Source organism: Fusarium sambucinum, chromosome I, assembly GCF_050947815.1.
Source record: "Fusarium sambucinum isolate potato_lamoka chromosome I, whole genome shotgun sequence".
NCBI lineage: Eukaryota > Fungi > Ascomycota > Sordariomycetes > Hypocreales > Nectriaceae > Fusarium > Fusarium sambucinum.
The window spans coordinates 2,772,483-2,787,837 of record NC_139294.1 but is presented as its reverse complement, the minus strand read 5'-3'; the positions used below and the strand labels follow the sequence as shown (position 1 = coordinate 2,787,837).

The window sequence follows — 15,355 nt, the reverse complement described above, 5'->3', positions numbered from 1 at the left end:
TTCTTCTGCTGTGTAGAGGTCGGGCATCGTGTTATTCCCAAATCCACCACTGAGAATAGCGCATTGCAAAGATTTACTGCTTGTCTTACGAGGATCATGAATCGATGAGGTGTTGTGAGACTTCCATGCATCGCGGGGTTAACGGTCACACTTGCTTGCACCTGCCCGGTTGAATTGAACCTCCTTCCATATTAACAGGACAAATCATGGTTACGTTGCTCTTCACACCTTCTTCATTCTAATACCCCAATTAAACTGACATCTTTCACCAGTTGACTTCTCCCGATTACCCTCACAGCACGTTGCGAATAGCCTCAGTGAGAGAAGACTCCAGCATGGCTCCCCGCACTATTACTCCGGTCAATAAGAATTGGCAGTTCAAGCAGGAGAAGGAAGACGACGCGTCTTATTTGCCTGTCGCTCAATTTCCTACCAACGTTCATCTCGACCTGTTGCACCACAAAAAGATTCCTGATCCTTACATTGGAAAAAATGAGCTGCAAGTGCAGTGGATCGGAGAGACTGCCTGGGTCTACAAGACTACCTTTTCTGCCCCCAAGATTGACGATGGCGAAAAGGCCGTACTGGCCTTTGACGGTCTCGACACTTTTGCTACAGTCAAACTGAATGGCGAGAAAATCCTTGAGACAGAGAACATGTTCATCCCAGAGCGTGTGGATGTCACGAAGCATCTCAAGAAAGATGCCGAGAATGAACTTCATATCAGTTTCGACGCTGCCTATCTGAGGGGCTGGAAGTTGACCGAAGAGCATCCTGACCACAAGTACATCGCCTGGAATGGAGATGGCTCAAGATTGCCTGTTCGGAAGGCACAATACCACTGGGTAAGCTACATCCTAAATCTACGTATCGCTTCCCCACGACTGACCATTCTTAGGGCTGGGACTGGGGTCCTACCATGCTGACATGTGGTCCTTGGAGACCAGTAAATCTCGAAGTATACGAGTCCCGTATCGCTGATCTCAACTCTGAATCAGAGGTTGAAGAATCGCTCCAAACAGCAAAGGTCGTTGTGCATGCCGCAGTCGAGGGGAAAGCATCAAAAGTCCGCTTTGATGTCTCTCTAGATGGAAAAGTGGTCGCATCAGAAACCGCACAGGCGAAGGACGAACGTGCAACAACAACGTTCCATATTCAAGATCCAGCTCTGTGGTATCCGATCAGATATGGAAAGCAACCATTGTACACTATCAAAGCAACTCTTCTTGATGGCGACAACGAACTTGATTCGGTTTCCAAAAGGGTTGGCCTTCGCAAACTCGAGCTTGTCCAGAGAGAACTTGATGGGCAACCTGGCACGAGCTTCTTTTTCCAAGTCAACAATATTCCCGTTTTCTGCGGCGGAAGCAACTGGATCCCAGCAGACAATTTCATCCCCCGTATTTCCAAAGACAGATACCGTGACTGGGTCAAGCTCGTTGCCGAAGGCAACCAATTCATGCTGCGAGTCTGGGGCGGTGGCATCTATGAAGAAGACGTTTTCTACGATGCTTGCGATGAGTTTGGCATTCTTGTATGGCAAGATTTCATGTTCGCTTGTGGAATCTATCCAGCATGGTCCGAGTTACTCAAATCTATCGACAGAGAGGCCCGAGAGAATATCAAGCGACTGCGACATCATCCATCCATTGTTATTTGGGCAGGAAACAACGAAGATTACCAAGTGCGCGAATCAGAGAACCTCACTTATGACTTTGATGACCACGACCCTGAGAGCTGGCTGAAGACTGACTTTCCAGCACGCTACATCTACGAAAAGCTTCTCCCAGATGCTTGCAAGGACCTTGATTCTAATGCTGTCTATCACATTGCCAGTCCCTGGGGCGGAGAGGTTACCTCTGATCCTACTATTGGAGACATCCACCAATGGAATGTTTGGCACGGCTCTCAGCAAAAATACCAAGATTTCGATAAACTTGTCGGCCGCTTCGTTTCCGAATTTGGTATGGAGGGTTTTCCAAATATCAAAACGATCGATGCGTACCTTCCAAAGGGTAAAGATGACCCTGAGAGGTTTGCAAGCTCGTCCACCATTGACTTCCATAACAAAGCGGACGGGCAAGAACGCCGACTTGGACTCTACATGGCTGAGAATTTCCGGTTCACTATTGATCCCTTGGAGGATTACGTCTATTATAGTCAACTGTTGCAAGCTGAGGCTTTGGCCTCGGCTTACAGGCTCTGGAAGCGACAGTGGCAGGGCCCGAAGAAGGAGTATTGCAGTGGTGCTTTAGTATGGCAGACCAACGACTGTTGGCCCGTCACCTCTTGGGCTATTTGTGACTACTACCTCCGTCCAAAACACGCATACTATACCATCAAACGAGAGATGGCCCCCGTCACTATCGGAATGACGCGCCGAGTACACAAGCACCCCAAGGACAAGTACACCAGAGTTAACGTCGAAATCAAGACCCAAGTTGAGATCTGGGGCAGTAACCTCAACTTGAACGACGCGACTGTAGATTGCGTAGTGAAGGCTTGGGACATTGAGACAGGAAAAGAAACCTACTCGCAAACAGTGTCTTCAGAGCTTGTTCTTCAGAGCAACCGTTCAACAGAGATCAAGATCTTGGATGTACCAGTTGAGAAGCCTCACGCTGAACTTGAAGCGAAGACGGTCGTTGGTGCGTATCTGTATCAAGATGGCAAACAGATTGCGCGATACGTCAACTGGCCCGAGCCGCTAAAGTACCTCCACTTTCAGAAACCCAAGAAACTCAAAGTCAAGGTCAATCAAGACGAGAAGACCGTTGAGATCAGTGCCGAAGTTCCTATTAAAGGATTGGCCTTGGAATGCGAAGATGATGGCGTCAGGTTTGATGACAATTTAGTTGACGTTGTTCCCGGAGAGGTTGTGACGATTGGCGTCAAAGGGGCGAAGAAGGATACTGTCCTCAAGACGCAGTATCTAGGAATGCAGGTCCATAACTAGGTTTAGGGATGGTATCTGACTCTTACCAAGTACGATGCATGATGGTAGGAATAGTGAACCCAGCTATTGAACCTACCCAAACGAGAGTGAGGGGCGACATGAATTATTAGCATAATGGCCATTGATATTGTTAATACTCAGCTGCTTAATTTATCAATGTTCTGGGAGTTGCTAGCCAAGAGCAGAGCTAGATAGCTGTTGACCTATGTGAGACCCCTCTTTGGAAGAGCAAGAGTCCCCTGTGTTTCTCTGTATTAGATGGCTTCGATAATGGCACGAGTGAATAAGAGTGCTACTTCATTAAGATACAAATATTAAAGCAAACTTTTCATTATGTCCCTTGGGAGGCCCATAATGGAATGCACAGCAAAACTTGTCAGAGTCTTAAGTCTCATATCATATACGATGTTTATGTGTCTAAGCATATAACCAATTCGTCTCCACAGCTCACATGGCTAGGTATATTAAGCACAAACTGTTACTTACTCGCACGACACTAGCTCATAAAATGCTCTCGTGTATGCACCTCACTTAGGGAAGTTCCAGGACAGCTGAAGTTGGTACAGCATACATCACTTCTGCACGGGTCTATAGACATTTGCAGTTGCAACATAACCTTGTACTAAAATTACTTCAGTGTTGAGAATGCAACGTTGAATTAAACTGCTAGGTAGTATTGTTGCTTCGTCTGTCCTCTTTGCGATCCCGCATAGAACAAGAGATGCCACCTGGCTGAAGAACAAGCTGAGGATGTTTTGTACAGATATTTCTCGCATTACGACTTTTCCATCCCCTTATAAGAGACACTGAAGAATTTTGCTGTCTTGAAACCCGTGCCCAGTCACATCCATCGCCCTACCCAGAAGTCTGATTAAGGTTGTGTCTGACAAAGCCTACATATCCATAGATAGTGCAAGAGCCAACAGCCAATATCTAGAGCCAACACTGACACCCTCATCAGCAGGATGTTCCTGATCCTGCGATCTGGAGCCAATAAGGGTCGGTACCGCATGCAGATGAGAAGCAGACAGTGTCAGCCAACAATCTCGTGCTCGGCAGTTGAAATTCAAGACTACACTTGACGATGATGAACGTAACAGCAGAAGATTTGTTATCTCCACATAAAAATACTGTATCCCAGTAGCTTTTGTAATAGTTTGTCAGTTTTCTATGAGTTGAGATTTGTCAGAGCACTGAGTTCGACTGAGGAGATAGTATTCATGCACCAGTACTATGCCTTGCCTTTGGCAGCAACCAGACTAAAAGTCATTGATATTTTTGAACGGAAGTTTGAACCTTGATAGCATAAAGGATAAAACCGTTGGGATGCCTTGGAATTTTGATCTAACCTTTGCCCCTTTTAACAACACAAATCGAGCATAGCAAAAAGGGGGAACATGCCAAAAATACATCCTGACGATATGAACCTCTGCCCCGTACTGGAATCGAACCAGTGATCTTATCATTACTAGTGATACGCTTTACCACTGAGCCAACGGGGCTTCTTGAGATAGAAACTCACTACCTACGCGAGCCCTATAGAGTCTGCTGGCTAACCAACGAGCATTCAGCTCAATCCTGTGGTATTTAACCTGATAGACAACTGGATTTCATGGCTAAGGACTTCAGTTGATGATGCAATCTCAAGTTTGCAACTACTGGTACGAAAAAGCTTCTCGGGATCTTGCGAGAAAAGGAAGGTAGCAAAGACTGGCTTCCCCACCCGCATCAATGGTAGAGAAAGGTGCAAAAGATGCTAGATGGAAGCATAGAAGGAAGAAGATGCATAAACACTTACCGGATGATCATTTCATAAGGGTGTTGATTGAACACCCTTTCGTAGACATTGAGAGCAATATAGAAGCTTGCAGTACCTCGTGCCTGTGTTGATTGGATACTCTTCCTGCCGTTCACGTCGCGTTCAAGGCATAGTTAGGTGATACACTTGCCGAATGTCGCAAAAGAGTCCGTGTGCATCCCTCTACTCCTATCACAGTATGAGGCCCTTTGTTTTCATGGGTTGTCAAGGTGTCGAGGGGAACATGTACCCGAGAGTCATGAAGGACTCTCCAATTTAGAAGGACTCTATTCGGATTAAAGTATTCTGAGCAAGATGGCATCCTTATCGCGACATTGCGGTTGTATACCGGGGTAAAATGACCAGCTAGGAAGGAGCTGAAGCCATTGACGTTGTATGTACTTTTGTCAAGAAGGCACTGGGCTGCAAGATCTTGGGCAATGGCGAGATGCGTCAGTCCAAAGGCCCCAAGGGTCCTCGGTGTATACAGTAGCGACATGTCTCATCGATGATCTCGTCCAAAACGAGCGAGGGCCTATATCCAGACTATTCTTGTTAAGTACCAATTCTTGTTAAGGCAAATACTACTCTTCTTGTTGTGTTGTATTGGAAGCTATAGGTTGGGTGGTGACTAGTCGATAGCTAGGGTAGCAAGGGTGCAACTTGACGAACGGGAAGTTTTATCGGCAGCATTCGCAAACGAGGTAGTGGAGTTTCACCTTCGGACGGCTGTAAGATCAAACTCAGGTACTGTTCCTGAGCCTTGCTACAACGGTCAGACCAACAACCCCGCGGCGAAAGGATTCAAGCGGGCCGTGGTGATCGTGTGGTGCGGGCTGGGGCACGGAGAATAGCCTGACAAGTCGGCGAGTCTGGCATTGTAACCGCTGAGAAACAGCGGCAAAGACTGGAGACAAGGAACTGATGATGGCAACCAATTGATGACTAGGCTGAGATGTCCCGAGCGGCCAGGGTACATGTATGGGAGGATGACTAGTGGTAGCCTCCATCCAAGCTTGAGACAACACAAGGATTGGCCCAAGGGCCGCTAGAAAGCGAGTCTACATTCTCGAGAATGGCGTGCGAGTGGTCGCTAAATGATTCCACGAATAGCCTTCCGTGTTGAATCCTCGGAGTTTGAGTATTGCTTCATTGCAGAAGAGTCTTGGCACTCGATAAGCTGATGCAGCACGTTGTAAAGGGTATTAATGACATTTAGGGATCCTAAGTTATGTCGAGGACTTTTGTTTAGATAGAATCAGGTGGTGCTGATAAGGATGGATGGGTTGATTGAACGATCAATGGCTGCACCGCATGCACGTCGTTTGAGAGACAAGGGTCATGAGATGCACGAGGTGGGGTACCTACATTCGATTTTGAGGTTGGTTTCAATAGGTAGGAAAAAGCAGGTTCGAAAGGGTTCATGACGCAGCAAGACAGCGCCTACCTTAATATGAAAACTTCCGTGTTTCTGTAAAGGGGGCTGATGGATTGTCTTACGGCAGGTGAGACGGTGGGCGGGTAGGCAATCAGATCCGAATGAGTTTGTAAGTTAGACTTCCGGGTTGCACCTTCTCTCGGCGGCCATTAAACTAAATCTTGGACTATCCCCAAGAGAATTGGAAAGAGTGGGCGGGCACCCATTCATCTAACCAGTTAAATTAACGGCAAGAAAGCCGCGATCTAACCCCACTCATCCCCCCACCTCGATTCTCCAACCTTGATTATCAACTCCACACGACTTACAAGCATGAGCTCGGATAGCCCATACTACTACACAAATCTATTGGGACTTAGATTACGACAGGTTCAATGCAGGGATAATAAGTCTCCTCTAGGGTCCGTTCGCCTATCACTGCCGCCTTGTCACCATCAGAGCCTCACTGCATCAGAAAGTCTCAGTGCAAATCATGTCCTTTACCAAGTACACCTCCAACCTCTCAAATCAAATCACGCTGACCTCCTTCTTATCCCTTGATCGGCTTTGAGTGGAAGCAGATACAGACTAGTCAAGAAAACTACGGAGAGAAGTGGCCAATATACAGTCTAGCCTTGCTACTTCAGCCTCGGCAGAAACGAGCATCCAAGTCAGTGTCTTATACTGCAAAGCCAGCGGCAACAATGCGTATCAAAACGGCCAAAGTGCCTCGATGAGGAAGTTGGCATGGTGGTCGATACCGCGTTCCTTAATCCGGAGGTGCATGCTTTATTGTGTGAGACCCTTTACGGCTCTTTCTGGATGCCAGGGTAGGTAATCAAGATAGTTCATCTGGCCTGGCATAGGCATGCTAAAGTTGCGGGGGAGTATTACTAACTTATTAGGCAGTTCACTAACTTCTCGTAGGTATTTCGAACTGATCCTTCCGGTTTTCGATAATAAACTCCCGAGCCAGTGTTTATGCATATTCTACGGACCGATCCATGACTCCGTGTGACTTTGTTCCTGTCCTTGTCTCTGTTCAAAGATACAATGGCGCTTGCCTGCCTGCCTGCCTTCCATATCGGCCAACTCCTGATATCAAATCTGTCATCCTCTGATATTCGTACAAGATGCTAGGCTACCAAAAATCGCTAGAGCTTAGCGACTGATTAAATGTACTTTTTGATGAGGGTCTTCTAGCGCTTCGCTTTGCTAGTGCAATGTCGATCATAATTGGCGATAGCGAGAACAGGCCAAGGGGTTATTAGCTACATCTCCAGTTTTGCCAAGTCACTTGACAGAAGTATCGTCCGTCCTCTTGCTCTATTTCATCACATGCCAATGAGACCTATTGGAGCTTGGGTTGAGCAATGTGTTCACCCCGTTCCCTTGGCGCAGCTCTGTTATCCCAGTTCTTTACCATAATGGCATATGTTATGATCATAGGTTCCATCCATGCAGGCTGCCCTTGAGGCCTGGCTTAGGGATCAGCTACTTGCATTCCTCAAGGACTTTTGCATCTTTTGCTATCCTGCGTTGCCTCCTATGCCCCATGCCGCCTCTATACACCGCATGTCGCCTTCCTTTTTGCGTTGGGCGCTGCCCAAGACAACAATGGGACACTGTGCGAAGCATTCGCTCTTTCCGCAAAAGGCAGTTGACGAATGTTATCCCTTCGATTGTGTCTTGACGATGTAGCATATCTGAGAATCGAGGTGACATAGTTCCATGTTTGTACATTGTGATGGATCTCGATGATAATATCACGAAAGGCGAAGCCGTGCACCAAGGTGGATCGACATCTATATAAGTCCTCATGATCTCCCTCCTTTGAACGATTCTCACTCTCATCATCCTCATCTTCATCAACACTTCAAGACTCACACTCCACTTTGATTATATCTTCTCACAATGGTGAACTTTAAGAACCTCGCTGTTGCTGCGACCAGCCTCCTCGGCCTCGCCAACGCCGCCCCTACTGCCCAGGTTAACTCTGACGAAGTCATTCCTGGCAAGTACATCGTCACCCTTAAGTCTGATATCGCTGCCTCCAAGCTTGAGAGCCATCTCAACTGGGTCGGAGATGTCCACAAGCGTGGACTGAACGATCGTGCTGAGAAGGGTGTTGAGCGCACCTACAACGGCAAGTATGGCTTCCGCGGCTATGCTGGATCTTTCGACAAGAAAACCATCAAGGAGATCAAGGAAAACCCCGATGTAAGTACCTTATATCTTGGTATCATGCGCAGTACTGACATTGACTTAGGTCGCCCTTGTCGAAGAGGACCGCGTCTGGACCATCGATTGGGTCGACGAGCCTGAGGAGGAATCTCTCTCTAAGCGTGCCTTGACAACCCAGAATGGCGCTACTTGGGGACTCGGAACGGTCTCTCACCGCGCCAAGGGATCTACCAGCTACATCTACGACACCAATGCTGGTTCAGGCACTTATGCCTACATTGTTGACACTGGTATTATCACTGGCCACAACGAATTCGAGGGCCGTGCCCAGGCCGTCTACACTGCCTTCAGCGGCCAGAACGCTGACACCAACGGTCACGGAACTCATGTTGCTGGTACCATTGCCGGAAAGACTTACGGTGTTGCCAAGAAGGCCACCATCCAGGCTGTCAAGGTCTTCCAGGGCAGTTCATCCAGCACCTCCATCATTCTCGCTGGCTTCAACTGGGCTGCCAACGACATCATCTCCAAGGGCCGAACCAGAACCTCGGTTGTCAACATGTCTCTCGGTGGTGGTTACTCTGCTGCCTTCAACAACGCTGTCGAGTCTGCTTCCAGCTCCGGTATCATCTCTGCCATTGCTGCCGGTAACGATGGTGCTAACGCTGCCAACACCTCTCCTGCCTCTGCTCCCAGCGCTATCACTGTCGGTGCTATTGACAGCAACTGGGCTATTGCCTCGTACTCCAACTACGGCACCGTCCTTGATATCTTTGCCCCCGGCACCAGTGTTCTGTCCGCTTGGTACACCAGCAACAGTGCCACCAACACCATCAGCGGTACCTCCATGGCCACTCCTCACATTGCCGGGCTTGTCCTCTACGGTATCTCTGTCAATGGTGTCTCTGGTGTCTCTGGTGTTACCAACTGGCTCATCTCCACTGCCACCTCTGGCAAGATCACCGGCAATCTCCGCAGCTCCCCCAACCTGATCGGTAACAACGGCAACAGCGCCCAGTAAGCGTCTACTATCGGTTTGCGCAAGATATAAGAATGTCTTGGAATGCGTAGAAAGAGGAGGGCCGAGACAAGAGTTTGACTCTTATGATGATGATGAGAATGAGAATGGGATCGGCAAATTTCGATTCAATCCACCCTTTTCAAGAGGGAAACCGTATATACTGCCGTACATATTGCGCAATTTAAAGATGACATTCGCTTATCATATTCTACATAACTCATGGTTTGTGAATGAGTAACAGATGGTAGCACACAATGAGCCTTCCAAAACAGTTGGAATTGAATGACTGAGACACTTACCATGCAGTTAACAGTTGGATGGACCAATATAATTCTCATCATCTAGTCACTGTAGGGTATTTGTTTTGCCAAGCTATTCATATTTCCAGGCGTGTAAGTTGATAAACCAATAGCGATTCAACAGTGAGTATCGAGGGGCTGGGCTTTGTGGCCCGCCAACCAGTGGAGTTTTTTGTCGGGTCAGCTCCAAAATTCGTCGCGTGAAATTTCTTTATCATCAAACTCTTTTACCTCAACATGCAAATAAAGCAGTCTCTCGACGAGACGAACCAAGCAACAAAAGACGCCATCTTGATGAAAAGATGTACTATTGAAATGCGTTGTTGAAATCACGGTAGGTATATTTCTTTTTCATTCTCCTCTCATCCGCAGCGTTCTTCCTTCAGTCACTCGATTTCCCTACGAGTCTTCCCTTACGGGAGGGTCTTCCTCTGACGACACGTTTTGTGCTGTCTTCGTGAAGTAGTCTGAAGGGATGATTTAACGATGGAAGGAAGAAGGATAGTGAGGGCTTTTGTTCTCCGTCCTTTTCTTTTTTTCATCGTCGCTGCTAGAAAAACAGGGCCATCATAGTCCACGTCCGTCTCGTCTTTGTTGCTCACTTTGGTGGGTAACATTGTATAAATTCCTACACGGGCGAGGCTCCAGGAGCACCGACATTTCTTAGTTCTATCAATGATTAGACGTTTTACCGTACCATAAGTTTATGTAATATTACTCATGTCCGACCGTTATCCTGTTTTATTTCACGTGTGCATTTTATCAAGGTTTCGTCAGAGTGGATTCTTGTCCGTGAGAACTCAAAGACGTCATGGTGTGTTGTAACTAACTGTCTACGGCCCGATCATGAATTCTTGATGCTTCCAACAAATACTCTGTACTAAACTATAGAGCCCACTGTTCATTTATTAATACTGCCGTCACTTTTAATAAATAATCGCCATGTTCAAATTAACCAAATACTCGCTGTCCCGTGTCTCCCGATTCTCTCCATCACCATCATTACCAATGCGATATCTCACCAGTAACTATGCCACCCAAGCTGGGAAATCGCAGTCTACTACAACTAAAAACAAGTCCAACTCCAAATATGAGAATCCCCCCCTCAGCACCAGCGGTCCCATCAACTGTGCCCTGAGCGGGACATCGCTCTTGAATACGCCTTACCTCAATAAAGGGTCTGCCTTTCCTCCAGACGAGCGTCGGGCCTTCAATCTCACAGGCTTATTGCCCCAAGGTGTTCAGACACTTGAGCAACAGTGCAAACGTGCCTATGAGCAGTATTCGTCTAGACCTGACGACTTGGCCAAGAACACATTCTTAACTTCACTGAAGGATCAAAATGAGGTTCTCTATTACAAGGCAAGTTCGACCTGAACATGCATGCCATGAGGTTGTACTAACTGCTGTATAGCTGCTTCAGACTCATCTCGGTGAGATGATGAGCATAGTCTATACTCCTACAGAAGGCGATGCTATTCAGAACTATTCCCGACTCTTTCGACGTCCAGAAGGTTGCTATCTCAACATTCAAGACCCAGACCATGTAGAGCACAACCTTGCACAATGGGGCAACCCCGAAGATATCGACTACATTGTGGTATCTGGTCAGTTACTCACTCCAATATCAAGCTACAGCACAGAGCTAATACATCCACAGATGGAGAAGAAATTCTCGGCATTGGTGATCAAGGTGTCGGCGGCATCCTCATTTCCGTCGCCAAGCTGGTACTTACAACACTCTGCGCAGGTGTCCACCCCAACAGGACATTTCCGGTAGTTCTGGACTGTGGCACGGACAATAAGGAGCTTCTTGACGACGAATTATATCTGGGTTTGAAGGAGAAGCGTGTCCGCGGTGAAGAGTATGCCGAGTTTGTAGACAAGTTCGTCCAGTCTGCCAGGAAGCTCTACCCAAATGCGTATATCCACTTTGAGGACTTTGGCCTGGGCAACGGTAAGAGACACTCAAGCTGAAGTTGACATCGCACTACTGACGTGTATTCAGCGAGAAAAATACTTGAGCGTTATCGTCCAGACTTTGCTTGCTTCAACGACGATGTCCAAGGAACAGGATGCGTGACTCTGGCTGCCATCATGTCCGGTCTTCACGCCAGCGACCAAAAGCTCAAGGACCTGCGCATGGTGGTTTTTGGATCCGGAAGTGCCGGTCTCGGTATTGCGGACCAAGTTCGAGATGCTATCGCGACGGAGGGAAACATGAGCCACGAAGACGCTGCAAAGCAGATTTGGTAAGACAAATCTCCCGAAACCCATACAAGCGTCAGTCGCTTACTAGTTCTAGGTTGATTGACAAGTCTGGGCTTCTCACCTCCGAGACTGAAGACGTCACTGAGTCACAGAAGATGTATGTCAAAGATCTTTCCGAGTGGAAAGACAACGATACCGACCTGCTCTCCGTCGTCAAAGGTGTTCGTCCAAATGTCCTCATAGGTACATCTACCAAGGCTGGTGCATTTACCGAGAATGTCATTCGTGCCATGGCCGAGCACCACGAGCGTCCCATTGTCCTCCCTCTATCCAACCCAACACGTCTTCATGAGGCTAAGCCCGAGGACATATTGAATTGGACCGATGGAAAGGCCCTCGTGGCCACTGGCTCACCCTTCCCAGCTGTCAAGGGCCCCTGGGGCAAGAATGGTGAAGAGATCACCATCAATGTGGGCGAGTGTAACAACTCGGTCGTCTTCCCTGGCATTGGGCTTGGATGCATTCTATCCCGCGCCAAGCACCTTACAGATCGCATGCTCGTCGCAGCTGTGGAAGGCGTTTCTTCTCTGAGTCCCGTTCTTAAAGACCCAACGGCTCCTCTTCTACCAGACGTGGGTTCCGTGAGGGATGTAAGTGTTCGCATTGCCCGCAACGTGATACAAGCAGCTGTCAAGGATGGTGAGGCTACACAGGAAGGCATCCCTGAGGATGAGGATGATCTGGAAGAGTGGATCAGGGAACAGATGTGGGATCCCGAGTACCGTCCCTTGAAACAAGTTGATTTAGAGAGTGCTACAAGAGAGGCCAGAGGCGAGCTAAAGAAGGCTGGAACGGTACATCGAACTGGTCACACATGAGATATACTATAATGCGACAGTATATTGTGGGCTGTCACATATAGTGTAACACAGCTTAGCTAGTCGACTCACATCACATAACTATCGCTACATATCAGACACTTGATTCGAATTTGACTGTGGCACTGCATATTCAAACGAAAATCCGATATTCCAATTCCTAAACCGTTTTAGAGCTCAGGAGGATCATATTTGCCAATTTCAAACCCGAACGCCCAACTTACCTTGTGGCATAATGCATTTCATATCTTCGTCGCCCTTAAATCGTTTAGATGACGCCTGCTCGGGCAGCCTCTCCAGCATTGTCTTGAACGAGGTCTTCCATCCTCTTCTTGCCCCTGCCAAGGCCACCCTCGCCAACACCCATGCGACGAGCAACGTATCGCTGGGCGACAGTGCCGATAGAGAGGTTGAGAAGCTCCTCAAGCCACTCAGCTACCCATTCTCGAGGGTCAACACCGCCACTGTCAATGATATCTCGGATCTCTTCTGGGATATTAGCGTCCGAAGCATCGCCGTCCTCGCCAGAGTGAGGGGTGAGAGGAGCTGGGGTGTCGAGCCACTGAACCCATCGGGCAGGAATAGACTGGCTGACGGTATAAAATTCAATGTCGTGGACAGGGTCTAAGATGAAGACTGCGAAGCAGATGAGTTCCTCGTCTTCGTCATCCTGGTCTTGGACATCGGAAGATTGCTTCTCCTTTTCGGCCGAGGCAGTACGAGCAAACAGAGTTCCGTCAGAATCTACAGCAATTGCCTGTACGGCTAAGAATAAATCTGACGTTCGAACCGGGTTGGTTTCGCTGACATCTTCCGTGGCTTTGAGCTTGGCTGTCTCCACGCCACCGTTGGCGGAAAAGTATTCGTTCGCATGCGATTCAGCGTTGGCGCGGCAAAGCTTAGTTCCTTCTGGCAATCCATTTATCAAGCCCAGCTCGCGAGCAGTGTCAGTTTGTCTCCACCAAGGACCGTCATGCCATCCAGCAGCACTATCGGTACTTCGTCGAGAGTGGCTTTCCTGACCACGCTGGATGACCAGAAGATCACCGCCCTCAACTTGAGCCATCACATGGCCAAATACGTTGTGAATCAGAGGGTCGAGAGATGGATAGCCGACAAGATCGTGAGATATGTGAATGAGGAGACGCTCATGGGAGCTGATGGGAGGAGCAAGAGTATGGAGGATGTTCGTAAATGTAGGGAGAGCACGGTGCCGGAGTTCGTCACCTAAAGTCTCAATTAGTCTTTAGAGCCAAGGTTAATGTTCAAGTCGAGTATACCGTAGGTTCGCAGAGTGGTGACATCAAGTCCTCTAATTCCCTTGACCTGATCTGCCCATTTCTTGGCCTCCTCGTTTTGCTGGATCTGGGTGACTGCGGCTTCAGCTTGCTTCATGGCAGCACTGGCCGTGGACAGAATGCCACCCCACCATCCTCCACCAGAAGCCTGAGGGGCGGGATCTTGTTGCTGGACAGGCTCTGAAATTGGCTTCTTTTCATTCTCATGGAGATCTGAGCTCGTGGCACTCGGTGTGAATGTTGCTTTCAAACTGCGTGCACTATCTGTAGACTTGCGGGGGTCACCAGCAGGAGGTGTAGCTGTGGAACGCCGGGCAGCATCCTTGAGTCGAGGGGTGTGAGGTCGTGAAGGCTGCTCGGCCAATTCTGACTCGAGATCGGCTAGAATATCCTGATCGGCAATTGCCTTTGATGCAGCGGAAGTAGGCTTGGACTTGGTAGTCTTCTTCGGTGGTTTCGTGTCGCGGTCAAGGCCAGAGAAGAGCTCGTCAACGTCAACGTCGTCACCAGCCGCGGGTTTGGCCTTTTTCGATGCCATGATTGCAAATCGTATCTCAGAAATGTATAAGAGCGTAGTGGTTTAGGAATTGCCCAGGGACTATCGAAGGCTTTCGCGGTGATGATTTGTCGAAGGCGGGGGTTGAAAGAAGGTAGGTTGTTTGGCGCAAATAGATATGGAGGAGGTGGGTTGGAGCTTTGGAGGAAGGTACAGTACAGCTGCAAGGGTCCGCAAAGGCAGGAACATAGGGAACACGTGCGTTGCCGAATGAAATGGATACCTACCTGCCTACTAACCACAGTTACACTACCGGGACATGAGTAGCCGGATAGTTTGATTTAATGAATATGTTGTATAAACTCGATGATGTGACTAAATATTAATGATATTACTGCGTTCCTTTGAAAAAATCCATTTTGAAAAAGCATCATGGTGTAATGAATGGCCCCTGTGCTGAAAACATGTACTTGATGGTTACCCACCAAGATGCCTGATTTTGCGTGTTGTAAGCCTCACCTATAACTCAGCCCAAAGTACTGAAAAAGTACAGTCATTGGCTCACCTGTGACTTACACAGCCAAACAGCCACTAACACGCAGTGATTTACAGCAGACGACACGGTCATGCTCTTTCCCGAGTTGTACTAGCGCTAGGCAAGTCCGTATGAATTTATAGTATCTGATTGGCCTGGAGGAACCCCGGAGAAGGGGTTGCTGGGGATTGGTACGTACCGACGATTTCCCAGGTCCCTGAGCCTTGTGAGAGAGTGGCCTTCAGTGGCCAGGATGCCACTA

General features: G+C 48.3%; 4 protein-coding genes across 4 annotated transcripts; 3 read left to right on the top strand and 1 right to left on the bottom strand.

The window, feature by feature from the left end:
• Positions 1-335: 335 nt before the first annotated feature.
• Positions 336-2,956, top strand: FSST1_003632 (glycoside hydrolase superfamily; the record flags this gene model as incomplete). The annotated part of the gene is made up of 2 exons (XM_083229729.1): positions 336-845; positions 899-2,956. 2 exons carry the CDS (start codon positions 336-338, stop codon positions 2,954-2,956), a joined length of 2,568 nt encoding a protein of 855 aa, XP_083087062.1.
• Positions 2,957-8,085: 5,129 nt separating this feature from the next.
• Positions 8,086-9,376, top strand: FSST1_003631 (peptidase S8/S53 domain-containing protein; the record flags this gene model as incomplete). The annotated part of the gene is made up of 2 exons (XM_083229728.1): positions 8,086-8,391; positions 8,441-9,376. The coding sequence occupies 2 exons, from the start codon at positions 8,086-8,088 to the stop codon at positions 9,374-9,376; spliced, it is 1,242 nt and encodes a 413-aa protein (XP_083087061.1).
• Positions 9,377-10,617: 1,241 nt separating this feature from the next.
• On the top strand, positions 10,618-12,764 carry FSST1_003630 (NAD-dependent malic enzyme; the record flags this gene model as incomplete). The annotated part of the gene is made up of 5 exons (XM_083223895.1): positions 10,618-11,037; positions 11,090-11,282; positions 11,336-11,632; positions 11,684-11,927; positions 11,981-12,764. The coding sequence occupies 5 exons, from the start codon at positions 10,618-10,620 to the stop codon at positions 12,762-12,764; spliced, it is 1,938 nt and encodes a 645-aa protein (XP_083087060.1).
• Positions 12,765-13,032: 268 nt separating this feature from the next.
• Positions 13,033-14,600, bottom strand: FSST1_003629 (protein MTC1; the record flags this gene model as incomplete). The annotated part of the gene is made up of 2 exons (XM_083229726.1): positions 13,033-13,991; positions 14,045-14,600. The coding sequence occupies 2 exons, from the start codon at positions 14,598-14,600 to the stop codon at positions 13,033-13,035; spliced, it is 1,515 nt and encodes a 504-aa protein (XP_083087059.1).
• Between the last annotated feature and the right edge of the window lie 755 nt (positions 14,601-15,355).